The sequence below is a fragment of the Notolepis coatsorum genome, assembly GCF_963971535.1.
Source record: "Notolepis coatsorum genome assembly, chromosome: 13".
Classification (NCBI taxonomy): domain Eukaryota; kingdom Metazoa; phylum Chordata; class Actinopteri; order Aulopiformes; family Paralepididae; genus Notolepis; species Notolepis coatsorum.
In genome coordinates, this window is record NC_140177.1 from 46,964,897 (window position 1) to 46,987,206 (window position 22,310).

The following is a 22,310-nucleotide window of genomic DNA, read 5'->3' on the forward strand; positions in this document are numbered from 1 at the left end:
TGTATAATACAGGGTAATACAGTAATTTTGCAGTTGGGACCCGACCACAGAAAGCAGCAACATTCTTCTTGTAGGAAGTTATGTAATACAGATTTAAATTCACCAAGAGAGACCGGGGTGTCTAAGTGGATAATTGTAGCCCATTCCATGCCCAAGGTGCGAAGCTTGAGAAAGCTGTTCCTAGCTAACCCTGCTCAACACAGAGAAAACATCTGAGCTGAGTAAGGAAAGGGTGGGGGGGGGAGCGTGGCTCCGGGGGGGGGGGGGCATCTCTCTCTCTACTGGTTCAATTAATGTAGAAAAGTAGAAAAACGTTGCACTATAAAAACTAGGGATGCACCGAAATTTCGGCCACCGAAAGTTTTCGGCCGAAAATGGCAAATTGCCTTTCGGCTCTCGGCCGAAAGAGTTTTTTCACCGAAAATATATCACCGAAACAGAAACAACCTGTAACCTAACGCGTGTTGTTGTGATGATGTCGGGAGTCGCGCTGTTTCTATGTAAACTCTGTGCGCAACGCGTCCAATAAATGCGTCTGCTTTATATCCTTATTTACTATATCCCCGTCGCGGTTAATCACTGAGTGATCTAATATGCATATTCTTCAGAGCGAGATGGGGGGGGGATTGTGTTTCTCACATTGACGCTGTCTGTCGTTGATAATATAATCTGAAGAGCATTATTATTATCATTCTCGAGCATACACGTTGCGCGTCTACTGTGCCGAGTCAAGAGAGAACATTCATCTGGGGACTAGAAAGGTGCGCTCAGTAGAGCACAGATGTCCGCCGCGGCAGCCAGAGAAAAGATGGAATTAATGTACTGTATGCATTCAGAAGTGCTGAATAAATGTTTTATGGACCCATAATAGTGATTATTTATTATTTAAGTTAAGTTTTGCCATAATCATATATTTTTCCATAATCATAATGTTCTACAACATTGGTAAAAAGAAATTCTATTCTATGAATCATTTTCGGCCTTTCGGCATTTGGTTTTCGGCCAACTGTTTTCTATTTTCGGTATCGGTTTCGGCCAAGAATTTCCCATTCGGTGCATCCCTAATAAAAAGGAACTGGATAGTTGATAATAAACATTTAACTTCATTAGCTGAAGTATTCTAAAATAATTTAAGCCATTCTCCTTTTCTGTGTGTGTGTGTGTGTGTGTGTGTCGTGTGTGTGCACACGTCTCATATCTGGTCTGACATCAGAAGAGTTTGATAGTATTTACTGAGGATTGCCAGATAATGTTGATATTTAAACACAAAAAAAATTATAATACAAAATAAATATACATGATCATGCAACACAAAAAAAATTGTTGTAGGAACAGTTTGGGAGAGGGAGGTAAGGGGTTTTAGATTGTGTGTTGTGAAGTTTACTTCAGAGAGGGAGAGTAAAGTACAGAAAAAAAGGTACCGTCTGTTGGGTACCGTACCGGTATCAATTCCCAGGTAAAAAGAAACATTTTCAGACTCGGTGTCCCGAACAGACCCACCGCATAGTCCAGATCCAAGCCGCATTTTACAATAAACCTCTGTGGGGTGTGGGGCTGCTTAAAAAAAATATTATAATCGCAAATGTAATCGCAATATCTGTCAGAAAAATCGCAATTAGATTATTTCCCAAAATCTTGCAGCCCTACGTGTCACCATGGTTACCTAGCAGACGACGACCTGCCCGGACCAGACTTGGATGATTCATGTCCTGATATTAGTGTTTTCAGATATTATTGAGGTGTTGAGAGTTCTTTATTAGTCTACTGTAAGATTGATATCTGATGAAGGCCGGAGATGTCAAGGCGGGAGTATTAATGGTCTTGTGCGCGGCCCTGTTTCTCTTGGCGTAAAGGTGTCCTATGGTACAAGACAAGTGTCACTCAGGTCCTCAGGTGGCCCCTCGGGACGGACTTGCCACACACCGCCAGCCATGGGGAAGGGACCGTGTCCTGCTATAGTCTGTGTTGCAGGGCCTGTGCCCTGCTTTGTGTGTGAGCCCTCTTGGATTAAGGGAGATTAGATTAAATCCCAGCGGAGGCACTTCTGCCCCAGCGTGCCCTTTAGGTTAACTAGCCCTTTAATGCTCAGTGCTCACAGCTGGTGGAGCCCCCCACCCCTCCCTTCTCCAGTGCTCTAGCATGTCTAATATCATGGTAAATGTCACAGTTGACCCATCTCGAACCCCGCCCTCTTTTCTTGATCCTCCAATCGTGACCGTCGCTTCCCTGGGTGGGTGGGGTTCGTGATGGGTCCATTTGAAGTCTGTGGTCTTGTGTACTGATTGCTTCGATATTGTGTACGGTTTTGTTTTCTAGAATCCGTGTGAGAATGCATCATCACCACTGACTTGGCGGTTAAGAAAATGCTATGCAAAGTATCCTAATATCTCTTTTACACAGACAACCCTTTGGGCTTGGCAGTATGATTTTAAACCGATAAGTAACATGGTATATTATCATATGTACCCTTTTTTTTTTTTTTCTCCATTTTCCTCCGATTTTCTCCCATCCCAATGTTAGTCGTATGCCAATTCCCAGTCCCTTCCTGGTCGCTGCGCACTTACCCCCCACAGTCAGATCATCTGGGAGAGTGGAGGCTACCACGTGCTTCCTCCGACACACGTCCAGCCAATCACCGCTTCTTTTCACCTGGCAGCGCGGATTCTCATTGAGAGGGCGTAGCGTGTGGGAGGACCACACTATCCCCCTCACGTCCAATCCGCGCTTAGCAGGCGCCCCGACCGAACTGTAGGAGTCGCTGTTTACAACGACCCGGACCCACCCCGCCAGCTTCTCCCACCCTCTGATACAGCCAATTGTATCAGTGCAGACGGCCAGCCAAGCTGGTGACAACCCCGGAGCTGTGAGCTGGATTCGAACAGGCAAATCCAGCTCAGCTCCGGGGCTGGTGACGAACGCAATCTCCGCTCGGCCACCTAACCGCCCTCATATGTACCTTTTGTAATGACAAATGCAAATACCTTTTTCGCTGCAACCAGCTGCTCTATAGGTTGGTCCGTTTGTCTATTGATCGGTTGTTCGGTTGGTCCGCAAAGATTCCCCACCCTCTAGCGGCCACAGGTTTCACCCTAGGAGGCTGAAATTGGACATGGAGGTCAAGTGTGTGTGTGTTTGTGTGAGAAAGTGTGTGTGTTCACTGTTCATGCCAATTGGTAGCCCCTTACGTGACTGCGATGTGCAAGCCTGGGGCTTTAGTGACCGCAGTCACTCTCAGCTGTGCCGCGACCAGGCTAAAAAGAAAGTACCAAGCGGTGATCGGGGGCTGGGGGTGGGTCAAAAATATATCAGATATGAATTTCAATATGGGTTTAACACAGCTTTACAGTGGGGTCTGGAAGCTCGGAGTTGCTAATAAACAGTTTAAATCATTGTTACAAAACGAGTGGTACTCACAGAGCGAACGTCCATTTCCGCCGTTGGTGCCACAGCGCATGCGCACCAGGCAGCCAAATAGCGGCAGAAGAAGAAGATGGCGTCTTCTTCTTCTGCCGCTATTTGGCTGCCTGGTGCGCATGTGCTGTGGCACCAACGGCGGAAATGGACGTTCGCTCTGTGAGTACCACTGTACGCGGGGTATCTTTGAAATTCATATCTGATATATTTTTGACCCACCCCCAGCCCCCGATCACCGCTTGGTACTTTCTTTTTAGCCTGGTCGCGGCACAGCTGAGAGTGACTGCGGTGTGCACATCGCAGTCACGTAAGGGGCTAGCCAATTGGCTAAAACGGGGCATGGCAATGGGAGTGGCCTATCGCAAAACGGTTGCAGCTATTGCAAATTTGTGCTCGTCTAAACTCCATATTCGTGTTGGCCCTTTTGCACTGATGGAATGCATGATTAGGTTGGTAAGAGATTCAACCAAAAATGTTTTGGTTTATTGCCCAACCCTAACGACCCTGGTTATTGACCCAGATCCGTGGCGTGTTGGGGTGGGGGTGTGCACAAAACCAAGGGTAGACCTCGCCCTTCAGAGCAACCATGAAGTGCTGCCACAATGACGGTTATTCATGAAGCTGTTGTATCATAATTTATTATGTTTATGCAAAAGTGCATAGTGCAACACGCACAGAGCTCAGAGGCAGCCGGCTGTGCTGTGGATGTCTTCTAGTTCTACATTACCATCCTAGCCATCTAAGGTTTGTGCAGAGCTAGCTAGCTAGCTGGCAACACCCCGGCGATGGGACAGTCCTTACATCAGTGTTTTCTACGTTGGTGGCATTTAGCTGCTCAATGCGAGAGTCTGATGTTTTCCCTCCGTTCTCGCACGAATACGAGCGGTCAATGTTCAATGCTATACGCTAGGGGCAGCGGTATGGTTTTGCCAAAGACCGGGGGGTAGTGGCTAGAAGGTATCCGGCGCATTACAGCAGACGACCTGTGACAACAGAAGAGGAATGCTCTCGGTGGACTGCCAACATACCCAAAAGCGGTGCACAAACTGTACATCTGTTCAGCATGGCATGAGGAAATGACGCCCAGTACATTTGTTTGTCCATTCTTTCACTTTGCATATTTTTGTTTTAGTCAAGTCACCAAGAGTGCAACTATTTACACTACAACCCTATGTGACTATATCCCATTCTTTTGAGCGCTCTTAATATCACACTAGTGTACTGTAGCCAAAACCAAGGGAGCATGATCTCTCAAAGTCGAGGCAGCATGGTCTCCCCAAAACGGCCCAGGGTAGGACCCATGCCGCAGCACAAACCTGCATCGTAAGTCCCGGGTTGATCAACATGGGACGACCCATTAATACCGACAGCTGACACGGGTTATTCCCGGGTAACTGCGTTGATGCAAGAGAGGGCAATAGACAGGATAATGCCAGTGTGGTTTTGGGTACTGGAGAGCTGGTGCCTAGCTGGTGCAACCTGGGTGAGTCATGCATACTGCAGCAGTGCATGGAAACACATTGTGTAACTGTATAATGGAGCTCCCTCCAAGGACCTGAGGTTATCGTGAAGTACCACCCGTTAGCTCAGTCATCAAAAAGACATTTGTTGCCCCAGGTGGTATCGTTAGAACCATGTTTTTACGTTGTACTGTAAATATTACACGCAAGGCTGATTTGGTAGCTGGATTTTGGATCAACAAACATAGAAAATCCTTCATTAGATTAGTCCATTAATCAGTTTGGCAAACTGCTAATGTTTACAAGGAGCTCTGAAATGCAACCTTTTTGTTTGGGCTCAGCTGAATACATAAACGTGTGTAATATAAGCTTTGATGGCCCACTGCTTGCTTTGTAGCTTTGGGACCTCATTTTCTATCAAGATGTCTCTACGTTTAGATCGTGTGTGTGTGTGTGTGTGTGGTGTGCGTGCGCGCGCGCGGTCATGATGATGGCTGTGTGTTTAGATCTCAGTAATGGTGTGTGTGGAGAGTAGTCATGATGATGGCTGTGTGTTTAGATCTCAGTAATGGTGTGTGTGGACTGTGGAGAGTAGTCATGATGATGGCTGTGTGTTTAGATCTTCTCTGCGATGGTGTGTGTGTGGAGAGTAGAGTAGTCATGATGATGGCTGTGTGTTTAGATCTTCTCGGCGATGGTGTGTGTGTGTGGAGAGTAGTCATGATGATGGCTGTGTGTTTAGATCTTCTCGGCGATGGTGTGTGTGTGGAGACTAGAGTAGTCATGATGATGGCTGTGTGTTTAGATCTTCTCGGCGATGGTGTGTGTGTGTGTGTGTGTGGAGAGTAGTCATGATGATGGCTGTGTGTTTCATCCTGTATCTCCTCTCTAACGCCTTCTCTCCTCTCTTGCAGGACGGCTTGGATGCCATGGTGTACGACCTTGACTTCCCTGCCCTGAGGAAAAACAAGAGCATCGATAACTTCTTGAATAGATGTGAGTAAAGCCCCAACGCACGCCCCCTTCCCCCTGTTCCCTTCCCTTTGTCCTCCATTTCTGTGTCCTCCATTGCTGTCTTTCTCTTCCATCATTCATACTTGCAGACCCCCCCCCCCACATATCAGTATAAGCCCAGGCTCAGGAAGAGAGGCTGTTTGTGGGTCAGCGCCTCTATGCATGAGGCTCGGGCACAATTGTGTCTGCTGCTTAGTGTCCCCAACAAAGGGGCTTTCATGAATGACCGGTGGTGACCCACATGGTGCCCGGGCAGCCAATCACGACGTGGCGAACTTCTCTCTGCATCCCAGTGCCCTCTCAGACTGTGGGACCGACCACTGTGGCTATGTAGTGGCACCATACAGTAAGGAGGAGACCACGATGACATGGTTATAAGGCTGAGAGACTATATGCCATTTGGAAGAATCGATAAATCGGGACCAAGTTATCGATAAATATCGATATTTTTATTAGTATAATTAGTAAAAAATATATATATATTTAACAACAAATGTATGTTTATTTTGCAGCAATTCTTTGTTATTGCCGCCATCTTTAGTGTTACAGATTTCCCCATTCAAAACTACCACAATGATCCTTCTAATTTTATAGTTGTGGTCTCTGGATGTGATGGAGGAGTGCACTGAATATTGAATGCACGGTGCAGAGTTTCAACTGAACAGACCTAGTATTTAGTATAGTATAAAGTAGTAAAAAACTTGACGCCACTTATCAATATCACACAGTTATCGATAATTATCGATATATCGATAAGTGGTCTCAGGTTCATCCTTACATTGTTATATACGGAAATAAGATGAGGTATTCCTTTATCAAGCCCCCTTGGGGGGAAATGTGGGTGTCATAGCAGCGTGGGGGAGGGGAGGTGCAGGGATAGAAAGAAAGAAAGAAAGATTAAAGTTTTTTATTTGTCACATACGTATAAGGTACATGTTACATTATAGTGAAATTATTGATTCTGCATGATTTGATTTGATTTTTATTTAGTACATACAATTTATACAAAAGTATAAAAACAAGGGGTACAAGGATAACATGTGAAAGTCTGTCGACTTCGGCCATGATTACAACAGGTACAATCATCTCCGAAATCTTTCCGGTATCACGTTCTTCCAGACAGGGTTGCCCTCTTAGTCCCGGACTATTCGATCTATCATTAGAGCCTTTAGCACAATATATAAGACAATCCCAATCCATAGAACCAATCATAATCAAGGGCACACAACACAAAATTAGTTTATATGCGGACGACGTAATACTGTTCATGCAAAACCCCAACACCGCATTGCCTCATCTTCTCAAGCTGATTGAGGACTTTGGAGATTTATCGGGATTTAGGATAAATTGGCCGAAGTCGGCCTTCCTCCCACTTAACGCCCCTGCAAAAAGAAATATAACCCTCCCAAAAGAGATACCGATGGTAAAACACTTTAGATGTTTGGGAGTTGAAATATTCCCTACCATAAGCCAAACGGTGAAGCATGATTACCGTACTTTTCGGACTATAAGCCGCGGCTTTTTCCCCCATTTTTCGACCCTGCGGCTTATATAACGGTGCAGCTTATATGTGGACAAAACCCGAAAATCTAAATATTGCTTTTTTTACTGCATTGATATGTTATTATTTGTTCCCTTATTTGCCAAACTTAATACAACTTGTAAATGAGTTAATGTTATTTGTCCGACAGTATTGTGTCCCAATGGGAGTCATTCTCTGTAGAGGTGGGAACTTAAAGCTCAATATAAGAACGGCCATGCACCACCACTCACAGAATCGAGAAAGAGCAATCAATCTGTCAATCCTTTCCGTGTCCGGGCCGGGTGAGGTTTCCCGTGTTGAGTCAAATTAAGCCGCAGGCTCCACTCCTTACATATGGTAATTAAACATTAAAACACATGCGGCTTATAGTCCAGTGCGGCTTATATATGTACACATCATTCAATTTAGCTGCTGCGGCTTATAGTCAGGTGCGGCTTATAGTGCGAAAAGTACGGTACATAAAAATCCAAAACAAAATCAAATACGACCTTGTCAGGTGGTCAAAACTTAAAAACTCAGTACAGGCACGGATATCAATAGTTAAGATGGACGTCCTACCTAGAATCAACTTCTTCAGCTCAATGCTACCGTTACCCCCTCCAAAGGGTTACTGGAAAGAATTACACTCCTCCACATACAAATTTATTTGGAATAACAAACCACCACGTATAAAAAGATCCACCGCACAGAGAAACAAAGCAGACGGAGGTATGGCATTTCCAGATTTCTACCACTACTTTAAGGCGTACACTTTAAGACCACTAACAACATGGTTTGATCCCCAAGCATTAGTATCCTGGAGAAATTTAGAAGAAAATTTAGTAGCTCCACATAGGCTGAAGGGCATAGTATACACCAAATTATCAATTAAGCAATGCAAACGGAAATTTGGCCCCATAATCACTCATGCGATCCGGATATGGCGTGAAACACAAAAAAAATATTCTACCCCACATAAATGGCATAATCATACTCTCTTATTCAATAACAATGCACTCTTGATTGGAAAACAACCTATAAGATTCCCTAGATGGGAAAAGCAAGGCATACACTCATTAGGAGACGTTTTCAACAAACAGGGTTTTTGTAGTTTCAATTAAATACGCAAAAAATGTAATCTCACCAAGTCCACATATTATTTTTACGCACAGTTGTTGGCATGTTTGAAGGCTCACGGTGTTCCATTAACGATACCAATTGTACACCACAGATACCACACATTTTTCTATGAAAGAGAGACAACGAGAGGTTTTGTATCAGATCTTTATCATCAATTACTAACGGCCTCGTATGAAACCCTCCATCTAGACTCAGTCTGGAGGAGGGATATACCAGACCTGGAGATAGACTTTGACTGGCAAGAAGCCTGGGCAAATGACGTACGACTTGCATCAAGGAACCCGGACCATCAACAAATCAATCTTAACTATATTCACAGGACATACTTAACTCCTATAAGACTGAACAAAATGGGTCTTAAACAAGACTCCAAATGCTCCCTATGTACAAATGGGGACGAAGGGACATTCATGCACATGTACTGGGACTGCCCACCAGTTAAGATATTTTGGAAAGAAGTGACCCAGCAATTAGCAAATCTCTTAACTCTGGATATACCTGTACACCCCTCTGTATTACTGCTGAATGATGTCTTTGAGCATGCAGTACCTCCACAGCTAAAGAGATTGGTTTTATCCGGTATCACAGTGGCTAAAAAGTTGATAGCATCACGATGGTTTCAACCGGAAAAAATGTGCCGGAAGGTCTGGACTCTTACATATCTCAATGTGATTTATCAAGAAATATCTACAGCAAGAATTTTGGGTCTCAATGAATCCAAAATGACAATGTGGTTAGAAGTGGTGGAGAGAATAAAAGCTAGCATATAATGGTAGTGTCTGGTTAGGAACAAGTTATAATGGTTGGATTATCCAATGGGGGGTCCGGGAGGGGGGGGTACAAGCTAGAGCATGTAGGTTTTTAGATAACAGGTATTAGGGGTATATCCTGTATAAGACAATTGACTAAATGGTAATTTCATTGGATATTCACTGTTAATTAATGCTTGTATATCTTATCGTGTGTTGTCATGTTTGTTTATGTTTGTTTAAAAAATGGTCCCAAGAAGAATACAATAAATCACAAAGAAAGAGTTAAGAAGATAAGATGAATACAACAAGTAGATAAAATAGACAACACAATTTTCTGAAAGAGCCTCATTACAGCATGTCATGTTCCTGTTCTTCAAGAGTGGTGGCCAAGCACCCACTGCAACCTATTGTTGCAGATGTCTCTTCACACCCCTCTTGAAGACAGCAATAGTGGGGGAGGTTTGGATGGCCCTGGGCAGAGAGTTCCACAGCCGGCAGGCTGTAGAGACAGAAAGCCATTCTGTGAATAGGAACCCTTTCTAGGCTCATAAACTGAGAGCTGTCCAGACCGTAACTGTCGTCCGTGGACCTGGCCACACAGGACAATGCGAGAGCATAAATAACTGGGGGCAGATCCATTTAACATTTTATACATAATGTCCCAGTTTCAGAAAGGAGACCCTCTGCTCCACAGGGAGCCATCCCACCTCATTGAAGTGACATGGCTCAATATGGGTTCGAGGTGGCAGATTTAGGACCAGTCCTATGTTCTTATTTTGGCTGGTTTGTAGCCTGTGTTTACTTTCCACTGTAACACCACTATACCAGTACGTACATGCATAATCATATTGGCTGAGGAGGATCATGCAGTTGGCAAGCAATTTCATAGTTTCCAGTGATAAGAACCTCCTTTTTTCTGTGCAAAAATGTCACCCTTGTGTTAACTTTTTTGATCACCTTCAGGGCCATTGTTTTCCCTGAGAGTGTTTGGTCGAGGTCTGCACCTGCATGACCCTCCTGAGATTGTGCTTCATATAGTAAAAAAGTAAAAGACCAAACACTATACAAAATATACAATATCCAAAGCTAAAAAGACAAATTAGGTAGAAGAGGTAGAAGGACGATACAATACATACATACAATATAAATGTCCTGTATGAATGCTAGCCAGACTAAATCTATTACCTTGCTGAATTTGGTCTAGTTTGGTTTAAAGTATTTATTTTCCCCCCATGCTTGCGTTTTCCATAAACTGCAGCAAATGCTTTTGCAAAGTCCTGCTGACTGCAGTAGCGTGTTGACATACAGTGTATGTATGCAGTGTCAGAGTTCAGTCGTGTCCGTTTTAATGGAATTTTTCTGTCTTACTGGAGCCTTTTCTAGTCACGCTTGCAATCCTTAGAAACCGTAAAATTGGAAGTTTCATATTTCGAGAGTGTCAACGCAAGCTACTGCAAAAGCCTCGGGCGAAAGCTGTCATAAGGCATTAGCTCAATTAGTCTTGGTACAGTACCTTTTGTGTTCAACAACCCCAAGTATTGGAAATTCATTGATAAATGAATAAATGGACTTGCTGTCTTGTGAGAGACTGGTTGCCAGTGGCATGCAGCGCCCGAGGGGAGGGGGGCGGGGGGGGGGGGGTGGTAGTCTGCCTCTGAATGCGTACCTCCTCGCGGATGCATTCTGCATCACTCCTCACATATCAGCTGACTATGCATATCACAAATGGGTCTATGTCTTTATTGGATTTCATCCACCCCCCCCCCCCCCAACACACATATTTTCTTGAATCTCTCTCTCTCTCTCTTTTTTTTTTTAATACAGTCCAGCTTTAATGCTTCTAAAAATGTCTCCTCTAATCCGGCTGGTTGCTATGGGATGGTGTTTTCTGGAGCCCCTGCTGGAAATGACTCACTGTCCAATGTTCTTACTCTTAACAGGACGAGGCATGGGTTTTTATTTTTAGATCAATTGAACGTGGATGCACCCCCCCTTTCCCATCCATCTATCCCTGTGCCATTTGTGACCCCATGTGTATAGAAAATTATCCCCCCAGTTCATCTATGACCAAATTTGGGTGAATAGTGACTACTATCTTCCCTGTGGGAGCCAGCATTGTTGCATCAGAGAGAGGCCAACTCGCTCAGCAAGCAATCGCTGGTTTCCGAGCAGCTTCTCCCCTCGGCCACTGAGCTCCGCTCGCCGGGCCAAGAGGGGCTTCCTCTTCTTCTGCTCTGTTTGCGAACACACTGGAAGCTCTTGATTGCATTAATTAGTTTCTGTTGTACTTGGGACAATCCGTGACACCCGCAATTTGGTGAGAGTAAAGAAACCTGAGCTCGGATCCCCCTTTTGTTGGTTGTGTAAGATGGACAGCTGGGAAGGCAGACCCCGTTCTGTCGGAACGGCTTGTAAACTCGCTGTCAACTAGGGCTGTCAACGAATATTCTATATTTGAATTTATAATCGAATTGTAAAAAAAAAAAAACATACATTCTATTGTAAAAAATGATATTCGAATTGTGAATTGTTTTCTTTTTTTATCAAATATATATATATATTTTTTATTAAACAAGACAACACAATACAGTAATAACAACAATAAACAGGACTTCACAGGACATAGTAACAACAATAACGACAGCGCGTCATGTTATTGAGTGTCTCTCCATGTCTCTGTCTCTCGCTCTTCTCCAAAGATCAGTGGCGTTATCTAGTGCAGCTTTCAACATGGTTACTGTTCCCCCATTAATCTGCACCTTTTGTTTTTCTTCTCCAGATAAGGACACCATTAGTAAAATCCGGGATCTGCGCATGAAAGCAGAGGACTATGAGGTGGTCAAGGTTATTGGGAGGGGAGCGTTTGGAGAGGTGCAGTTGGTAAGGTTGCCATTGGTTGGCTTGCTTTTCTTTTTGAGTCGCACGTTACTGTATCTCCGTCTTGTCTGCCTTTTTATTCTAGATAAGTTACACTTGAATATGAAACGGTTCTTTGTATTTTTCTTTTGTTTTGCTGTACTGTACAATACCCCCTTTTTTAGCCATTTTACAGTAAGATTGTCAGACCTTGCTTGAACTAGAAGCAGGGTTTGCACAAGGTCCTTTTTTTTTTTTTTTTTAATACAAAAATAAAATCTATGCCTGGAATTCCTTGAAAACAGCCCATGTTTTTAACAACGTGCTTAAAAAGGTAATTGAAATTAAAATCCACCATTCGCATTGAATGTTCTGAATCAAGAAATCGTTTTGCTTTGTTCTGTTTTAATCAAATCTGACGAGTCGCTGTCGCGCTCCCAACTGCTTTTCCTCATTTCTTCGCATGTGATCTAGCTTGCTCTAGCTGGCAAGCAGGCCAAGAAGATGCTTAAAAAACAGCATTTAAAAGTGAATTGTATCCTTTGAGTGACATCCTTGAAAATGAAAAATAGTGCTTGTAAATGTACTTAAAAGTCCTTGAATTTCATTTAGCAATGTCTGTGGGAACCCTGTGTACTGTACAAGACCCCCTTTTGGCCATTTTTAAATAAGATTGTCAGACCTTGAACTAGAAGCTCATGCCTTCATCTCCCCCCCAGGTAAGACACAAAGCCACGAGGAAGGTGTACGCCATGAAGCTGCTAAGCAAGTTTGAGATGATCAAGAGGTCGGACTCCGCTTTCTTCTGGGAGGAGAGGGACATCATGGCCTTTGCCAACAGCGCCTGGGTGGTGCAGGTATGACCCCCCCCCGACCCCTCCGCCTCAAAGCTTAGCTCCTGAACCCAGCGGCTGCAGAGTTGACATGTATTCCTAATGTCGTTTTCTTGCAATATTTCAATGGTTCTTTGTAGCATTTTGAGACATTTTGAGATCCAGGCTGTGAACCAAATTCCCCATTAGCCCCGACGCAGTGGAGCCCAGAATTCACCGTCCACCTGTTTTACCAGCAAGAAAACTGCTAATGCCAACTCGTCTTTTTCAATTCCTACCTTCCCCAGCTCTTTTTTGCATTCCAAGACGATCGCTACCTCTACATGGTGATGGAGTACATGCCCGGGGGGGACTTGGTCAACTTGATGAGCAACTACGACGTCCCAGAGAAGTGGGCCCGCTTCTACACAGCGGAGGTGGTACTGGCACTGGACGGGATCCACGCCATGGGCTTCATCCACAGGTAAAACCCAAACACTTATCATGGGGTGAGAGAAATCCTGTATTATTCCGTGCGGGGGTTGCATTATTGTCAATGGCACGACATGGCAATGGTTGGAAGAGAAAGTGCAAAGGTGAATAGAAAATAAATAATATAATAAAATGTATGATTCCCTATTTACATACTCCACCAGTCACAAAGGCTTTTATGCAGATGTGCAAAAGGGACTTTTAATGGCCTATTTACATACGGACACATCTACAGGAGTCAGCAGATCTCTAAAGATACAGTTAGCGAGTTGGAATCATATTATTGTGCAGAGATATACAGAAACCTTTTGTACAGAGATACACAGACAACCATTATACAGAAATATACCTTTTCTGTTCTCTTCCCCTCTGTTATGCTTTTGGTCTGCTTCAGATTAGGTTGCAGTCACGTAGCTCTCGATTTTGAAAAGCTGCTGCCTCTTCCATGGAAATTGTCAACATTTGTAGCTTTCCCGATATTCTTTGTGCGCGACACATGTCCCCGTGTTTTTGTTGTGGCTGGATGTGTTACCGTCTGTCTTGTCTCTTGTTTCTGTCTCTCTAGGGATGTGAAGCCTGATAACATGTTGCTAGACAAAGCCGGCCACTTGAAGTTGGCAGACTTTGGGACCTGTATGAAAATGAACAAGGTATCAATGCTTTGTCCCCAGGGTGCCATAACAAAATAGAGAATGTTATCATAGTACATAGATCATACTTGTATAATGGCTTGTAGTTAAAAAGCACATTTTGAGTTATGTTCCACCTAACATGTCAACAATTTTCACTTTTCTTTTGAACAATGGTATGAATGAAAAACACTGATGTGAATTGAATACGAGTCGTTTTCCAAATGTAAATCTAATCTAAAAATGTACTGTTTGTCCTCCTCCCCTCAGGACGGTATGGTACGATGTGACACAGCAGTGGGAACTCCCGACTACATTTCGCCTGAGGTACTAAAATCCCAAGGGGGAGACGGATGTTATGGCAGAGAGTGTGACTGGTGGTCTGTGGGAGTCTTCCTGTACGAAATGCTTGTTGGTGAGTTTATCAAGGGTTGTGTTGTTAATATCTGAAACATCTCAACAGAGACTATAATACCACGCTGCGATAGCTCCCTGTTCCCATAAAACCTTAAAATAAACAAACCTTAAATACTATTTTCTTTGATCCTTTCCCTTATTTGACCTCAGTCGTTTTGCAAGTGTACTTTACACAGGGTTCGCACAAGGTCCTTGAAGTGCTTTTAATTTTTATTTTTGACCAAAAAAGGTCAAGGCCTGGAATTCCTTGAAAACAGCCAATTTTTTAACAAGGTGCTTAAAAAGTAATTGAAATTCAATCCATTTGCTTGGAAAGTTTTGTTCATCCAAAGGGCGGCTGGGTGGCGCAGCGGACATTGCGCTCGTCACCAACGCAAGAGACACCGGGATCGAATCCGGCTGTCGGCGTTGCCTCCGGCTTGGGCCGGCCGTCATACTAACTCAATTGGCAGAGTTAGCGGGTGGAAGTTGATGGGTGGTAATCTGGACGTTGTGGACAGCGACTCCTACAGGTCGGTTGGGGGACGCCTGCACAGCAGAGACAGGAAATAGCGGGGGTAGTGTGAGCCCTCCCACACGTTACACCTCGCCAATGAGAGTCCGCACTGGCAGGTGAAAAGATGTGACAGGCTGCCTCCTAGTGTATCGGAGGGGACACATGATGCAAGGCTTCTATCCTCCCTACAACCGGCCAGTGGGGGGCGTATGCGAGCAACATTCAAGACAGGGGAGGGGAGAATTGGCACAGCAAAATTGGGATGGGAGAAAAAAATAGAAAAAGTGGATAAAAAAAAGAAAGTTTTGTTCATCCATGATAATATTGTTCTGAATCAAGATTTTTTAAATGTTTTTATTTAAAGTGTAACTAATTGTTTTTAAGCCATACATATTGGATCAGATAATTTTTTCTTTAAAAACAGCATTTAAAAGTGAATTGTATCTTTTTAAATTCCCTTTTAAAATAAAAAATTGTGATTGGAAAAGTACTTGAAAGTCCTTCAATTTCGTTTTGCAACGTCTGTGGGAACCCTGTACACATTGTTATACGCACACATATTTAATTGACAAGGAAGGGTAGCGTCTAACTGTATTCATCGTATCCTGTGTTTCCTACTGGACACTTCACTGCCGGCATGATGGACATAACGACCCTCGTGTTTTTTGTTTTGAGTGTTGTGATTTGTGTTTTGAGTGTGTATACTTGTTTGAGTGTGTACTTGTTGACGTGACTTGTTTTGCTTTGGCTAGAGCCGGTTTAGTGTGGACACAGCGGTAACTTGTGTTGCTTGTTTGTCTTGGCGTCGCGGTGCAGGCGACACGCCCTTCTATGCGGACTCGCTGGTGGGGACGTACAGCAAGATCATGAATCACAAGAACGCCCTGACCTTCCCAGACGACAGCGACATCTCCAAGGATGCCAAGAACCTCATCTGTGCCTTTCTGACGGACAGGTGAGAGAGCCGGCAGAACGAGCACCGAGGTCATGACTAGAGGGCCTTTTCATCGTTACAGGGCATCAATTGACCTATTTCAACGGTTGTGATTGGAGGATCAAGAAAAGAGGGCATGGTTTGAGATGGGTCAATTGCAGTCTTGCACAAATGTGTTTCCGTTTTATGTTTGTTTATGTACATTTAGGATCCCCATTAGCTTTTGCACTTGACAAAAGCTACTCTTCAGGGCGGCTACGTGGTGCAGTGGGCAAGGCGCTCACCACGAATACTGGAGACGCTGGGTTCGCCTGTTCGAGCCCAGCGCTCCACATTGCTTTCAGTTTAGCTGGTCGTCCGTACTAATACACATTGGCAGTATTAGGGGGTGGGAAACTGATGGGTGGGGGTCGGGCGTTGTGGACAGCGACTCCTACAGGTCGGTTGGTGCGCCTGCGCAGTAGAATCAGGAAGCGATGGGGGCGGCGCCCCTCCAAAGCCCAGACCCCCGACGCTGAAAGATCGCGCCGCGCAGGTGAAAAGATGCGACTGCTGTTACCTCGAGTATCGGAGGGGACTCGTGCTATGTATGACTTAGTCCACATTGCAGCCGGCTTGTGGGAGGCAAGAAACAGCGTTCGAGACAGGGGAGGGTTGAATTGGATGATACGAAATTGGGATGGGAGAAAAATAGAAAATGGGAGAAAAAGTGGATCAAAAAACAAAAAAAAGCTACTCTTCCTGGGGTCTGACACTTAAAACAATACAACAATATTCAAGACAAGTCATTACATCATTAACAACATCAACAATCTCATCCACTCTTTTTTTTTTTTTTTTTTATCTACTTTTTCTCCCCATTTTCTATTTGTCTCCCATCCCAATTTCGTATGATCCAATTCTACCCTCCCCTGTCTCGAACGTTAGACCATGCCTCCCACTGGTCGGCTGCAATGTGGACGAAGCCTTGCATCACGTGTCCTCTCCGGTACACGAGGAGGCAGCCGTCGCATCTTTTCACCTGCACAGCGCGATCTCTCAACGGGCTCACGCTGCCCGTTGCTTCCTGATTCTGCTGTACAGGTGCACCAACCGACCTGTAGGAGTCGCTGTCCAAAACGTCCGATCCCCACCCACCGGCTTTCCCACCCCCTAATACTGCCAATTGTATTAGTATGAACGACCAGCCAAGCCAGAAGCAACGCCGAGAGCTGGGCTCGAACCCAGCATCTCCTGCGTTAGTGGCGAGCACCTTGCCCACTGCGCCACTTAGCCGCCCCAATCTCATCCACTCTTAATATCAACTTCAGTTAAGGATGACAGTGTACAAGATACTTATCAGTATAAAATAAACACGAAAGAAGAAGAAGCACTCACTGCCATCAACATAAATACAATTAACAAACGGTCAATTGGTTTTCACCACTATGCCATAAGGGTTCAGTGCATGCGTGTTAGTAGATGGTATTTAAATTTTTTCTTGAAAGTAGTTTTTGATTCTATTAACTTATTCTACTTTTCTGTTGGAGGGAAAAATTATAGGAATGCCATTGATTGAGAGTATCCCACTTAAATAAGTAGATGCTGTCCTGTGTCGAGTGCATCGTCTAAAGCCACAAATGGAATCTCCTGTACTTAAAACTCCACGGTCACTAAGTCATGAACTCTCTGTTTCTCCTTCATCCATCCCGCGTAGGGAGGTGCGACTCGGCCGGAATGGTGTGGATGAGATTAAGAGGCATCCTTTCTTCAAGAACGACCAGTGGACGTGGGAGAACATCAGAGAGAGTGAGACACTTTCATCAGTTTGTTGCCATTTAGACTTTTACAACACCTCCCCCCTTTCAGCCGCGTTTCACAGTGGCAGGAGATTGGTGAAAAGGAGCTGTTCATTCAATACCCTTTATAGAACTAAACATGAACTCTTTTTTTGTTGGCCAGTGAAAAAGAGTAATAATTAATGGCTTAGTACATTTGAGGCTGAGAATGGGGAAGCAGTCCCTTTGCAAAATGTTGATGCTGTGGTCAAGCCTGGAACAGAGAGAGATTAGAAACAGAGGGCTAAACCCAGCGGCTGCAGTTCCTTCTTCACTCGTTCATATTAAATACTCTGCTAGGCTGCAGTCTGTTCTTACTCTGCTAGGCTGCAGTCTGTTGTTTACTAGGTTTATATGAAATACTCTGCTAGGCTGCAGTCTGTTCTTTACTAGGTTTATATGAAATACTCTGCTAGGCTGTAGTCTGTTCTTTACAGGGTTTATTTAAGATACTCTGCTGAACTGACTACAACCTAGCTGCAGAGTATTTAATATGAACCTAGTAAAGAGCTGACTACAACCTAGCAGAGTATTTAATATAAACCTAGTAAAGAACTGACTACAACCTAGTGGAGTATTTCATATAAACCTAGTAAAGAACAGACTATGCCACCAGCTGACCTGCCCCCACTAGCTGGTTTACTCTGTTATGAAAGAATCCTGTGATCTATAAAGGTCTGTGCAACCCCTTCAGGTGATGGAGAGGCTGACTGAAAGCAGTGTTGTAGAGAGGACAGAAACAGAAATCATGCTCTAGTCCTGTTCTCGGTCTCAGGGGTGTTTTCTTGGCCTTGGATTCAAAACAATTTCAAGTTTCTTGATGTTATTCATAAACCAAACAGGATTCTTCTCCTTTGGACACTGTGGGTGTCTTTTCCCCCTGCTCCTTTGGGTGTATAGGCTTAGCTATATTCTTTATATATGCTGAATAGAAAATAAACGTATACCATTATAGTATAAATATGGTAAAGGAGCTTTAACACTTTGTGCGCCAACAACGAGTATACTCGTTATTCCCCGCCAATCGTTGTGCGCCAACAATGAGGGAACTCGTTTTTGGGATCAATATTCAATTTTTTCACCATGGCATTCATAATTCATCCAGCCTCCCTCCGGGACGCAGCTGGACCCTGGTCTGATATTGCAACGCCTCAATACCGCCGCCTGGTGGATTTCGGGCGAGTTACACTCCACGCCAAACCGGAAGTGGCGCTCGGTGCATCGGGGAAATTCCTCCGCCAGAGATATATTGTAACGTGGGTCTAGATACACACTTGAGTGCATTGGGATCGCTTTTGAAACGCAATAATCAATATGATTTCAGCGTTTATTGCGTCATACAAACGGGAAATGGATCTAGCAGATCGACGTCAAATAATTGGAATATTTTTCCTCCAGTCTCATCGGCGAACGGTAAGAGGAATCTAACGTTATTTTCAGCTTGATTGTCCATTTCTTTGTTTGCATGATCAACGTATCAACCCATACTAAATAAAGCTGTTACTGACGATCAAGGAATTATAAACGACCCCCCCCCCCCCCCCTTCCTTCACACATGATTAAGCATAATGTATACCGATCATATACATTTGAATTTTTTAATATAGAGTGTATAGGAAAGAATCGATAATCTATCATATGCGTCAGGGCCTATAACTCGCGTTTTAGGAATTACTGCAGAAAACCTTAAAAATATACTTATATTCACGACAGTATTAACACGACAATGTATGAATGAAACGATAGAACGATAGATACCCGATGTTGAATGGGCCATAGTAATGTCGATATAGCTATAATATTTAAAAAGTTATAGCCCTGCAAAGAAGGTAAACATCTCCATAGACTTACAGCGCTGGCAGACTGGGCCCAAAGATGGGTACAATGCATGGCGGCCAATGTGTTAAAAAGCTCTGCACACTGTCCTGTTCTCGGTCTTGTATTGGTTTCAACTCTCGACCGGGGTGGTCTCGGTCTCTCGACCACAACACTGAACTGAAACCCTAAGCTCTGTAGTTTACAAGTGTTTTCATCTTTTGTCCCAGTTGATTTACCTTGTGTGGGCATAGGTCATCAACAATACATCTAAAGGAGATAGTTGGGCAAAGAACATCTCCATATCTGAAGTAAACATCTACAGTCAGTGACTGTGTGTTACAAGCATTTTCTTTCATCTCCCAATACATTTAGCTGAAGTCATATTACAGCATGTAATTCAGCTAAGTGGTGATAATTCACTGTCTGTAAACATGCTTCTCCTCCCATTCCCTTGTGCTATATTGCGAAAGTCCTCTTTACAATATACTAGGGCTGTCCCCGACTAAGGATTTGGATAATCGACTTTGATTGGCCGAAATATGCAGATAGTCGACTACCCCCCTGAAAAAAAGAATTATCATTCCATTTGGGCTGTGGGGGGTGCTTAATGTCTGAAGGAGTCGACTGAAGGCTTCTTGTCCTCTGCGAAAGCATGCAATTGGTCCAATGATGGATACATCTTGATATTTATCTAGTCTAGTGTGTTCATTAGATGGGTGAAATCCTCTTTCAGTGCCTTCAGTGTTTTCTTAGGCAGTTAGCCTCGCTGGTATGCGCGCCATTAGCCACGCTTCTAGGCCTCTTTGCTTTTGGAAAGAATCATTTAGATCGATTAGTCGACTATTCAATACACAGAATTTTTTGCCTATTCCTCGAAGGAATCAAAGCACCAGTAGCCAGAACCACTACACTGTGAACTGAATGTGCAATACTGTTACTCTGTCACTCGTGCCTTATTTTCTACGTTATTTATCTTTTTTAAGATTAGTTATTTTGGCATTCAAGTTTTTTTTGGGGACTAGCAAAGTAAGATTTTCATTGTAAGGTGCATGTGACAAATACATATCTTGAATCTTTAATATTCTGGAAAAGCATATGTGTGTAGGTTTTTAGATAACAGGTATTAAGGGTATATCCTATATAAGACAATTAACTAAAATGTGATTTCATTGGATGTGCACTGACAAACTAATGCTTGTATATCTTATCGTGTGTTGTCATGTTTGTTTATGTGTTTGTTTAAAAAAGAATAAAAAAATAAAATACAAAAAAAATATTCTGGAAATGCCCTAATAGTAATACATTTTATTTCCGACTCTCTCTGCCGTGGTTTTGCTGTGTGCAGCGGCTGCTCCAGTTGTGCCTGAGCTGAGCAGTGACATCGACACCAGTAACTTTGATGACATCGAGGAGGACCGGGGAGACGAGGAAACGTTCCCCATACCAAAGGCCTTTGTGGGCAACCAGCTTCCCTTCGTAGGCTTCACCTACTACAACAGTCATCAGTAAGTACTGGAGTCATCTGCTGTCAAACTTGGGTAGAACATTAACATCAACGCAGGGAATTGTTCCTGAACGGTCATAAAAAGTGTCTATAGCTGAAAAAAATTCAGAAAAAGCAAATGCTTTTCAACAATTCTCATAAACTTGCCCCAATGCTGAAAAACGCCCCCCCTTAACTCTTTGGGCGCCACGCTCTTTCCCCATCTGTACTCAATGGCGCCAGCGTTATTGACATTTTAGCGATGTTTGCAGACCCATCGTGTTTTCTGTATTATAGCTATGGAGACAATAGTATGGCTCATTTGACAGGCATTGTTCATAGTCCATCACTGACTAATCAGTTAATTTCTACATACTGTAGTTTGTGTGCTATTACATCGCCCCTTTCCAAAATAATCCAGTCTTTTTTCATAGATCGCGAGATATGACATGTTATATGCAATATGCCCAAATGGTTGATCGCCTGAAACCCCAAATACTTCCAAATCAAAGGTATATACCATGTACATATGTGTCTTCACAAAATCATCAAGGGGGGGGGGGGTCGTTTTAACTAGAAACTGCGATCGTGTTTGTCAAGCATGTTTTACGTCCGGTAAAACACGACGCTGATCGGTACAGAAGCATGTTTTACGTAAAAAAAATACCAGCAGGTTACCTAAGATGGACATATATCTCAGACAGAAAGTACTCCAAAATTTATAAATCCCAGTTGATCCCATGGCGATCGCAATTACTCGTGTATATTGTGCATGGCTACCATATGGGAAAGAATAGCTTTGACTCTGAGGCACCAAATCTTCCACGATTGCTATGTTGTGATCCACTCCTAGGCGAAAACAGCCGGAGGTAAATTCAGTACTGGGGACAAGTGATATCCCCAGTTCAAAAGGTAGGCGATACTGCCACCTGGTGAGATTCGATCGTCATTGCAATTTCAACGTAGGCAGATGAGCCAGGGAGACCTAGGGAGCTCCGGCTGAGTGTTTAGAACGGGGATCAAAAGAATAAGATCTAAAGGATCTAAAAACGAGTATACTCGTTATTGGCGCCCAAGCGTTGGCGGCGAATCACGAGTATACTCGTTATTGCCGCTGAATGTGTTAAAAAGCTTAATATGGGCAAAATGATGGTTTCCTACCCCACTGTTAATATATTATAGTCAGCATTTACCTTAGTATCTACAGTTTTGGTTCCACATACCATTCCAGTCAACAACACAGAGACCGCAGTA

The 22,310-nt window shown here is 43.7% G+C and overlaps 1 protein-coding gene across 2 annotated transcripts in view; it reads left to right on the forward strand.

Annotated features, from left to right (window-relative positions):
- rock1 (Rho-associated, coiled-coil containing protein kinase 1) overlaps positions 1-22,310 on the forward strand; it is a 117,992-nt gene that overhangs the window by 26,060 nt on the left and 69,622 nt on the right. For both annotated transcript variants that reach the window (XM_084327922.1, XM_084327923.1), the window contains exons 2-10: positions 5,789-5,870; positions 12,082-12,182; positions 12,878-13,015; positions 13,279-13,454; positions 14,028-14,112; positions 14,362-14,506; positions 15,821-15,959; positions 17,635-17,726; positions 20,919-21,078. In XM_084327922.1, coding sequence (XP_084184048.1) covers positions 5,789-5,870; positions 12,082-12,182; positions 12,878-13,015; positions 13,279-13,454; positions 14,028-14,112; positions 14,362-14,506; positions 15,821-15,959; positions 17,635-17,726; positions 20,919-21,078 — 1,118 coding nt within the window. The remainder of the gene's footprint in view (positions 1-5,788; positions 5,871-12,081; positions 12,183-12,877; positions 13,016-13,278; positions 13,455-14,027; positions 14,113-14,361; positions 14,507-15,820; positions 15,960-17,634; positions 17,727-20,918; positions 21,079-22,310) is intronic.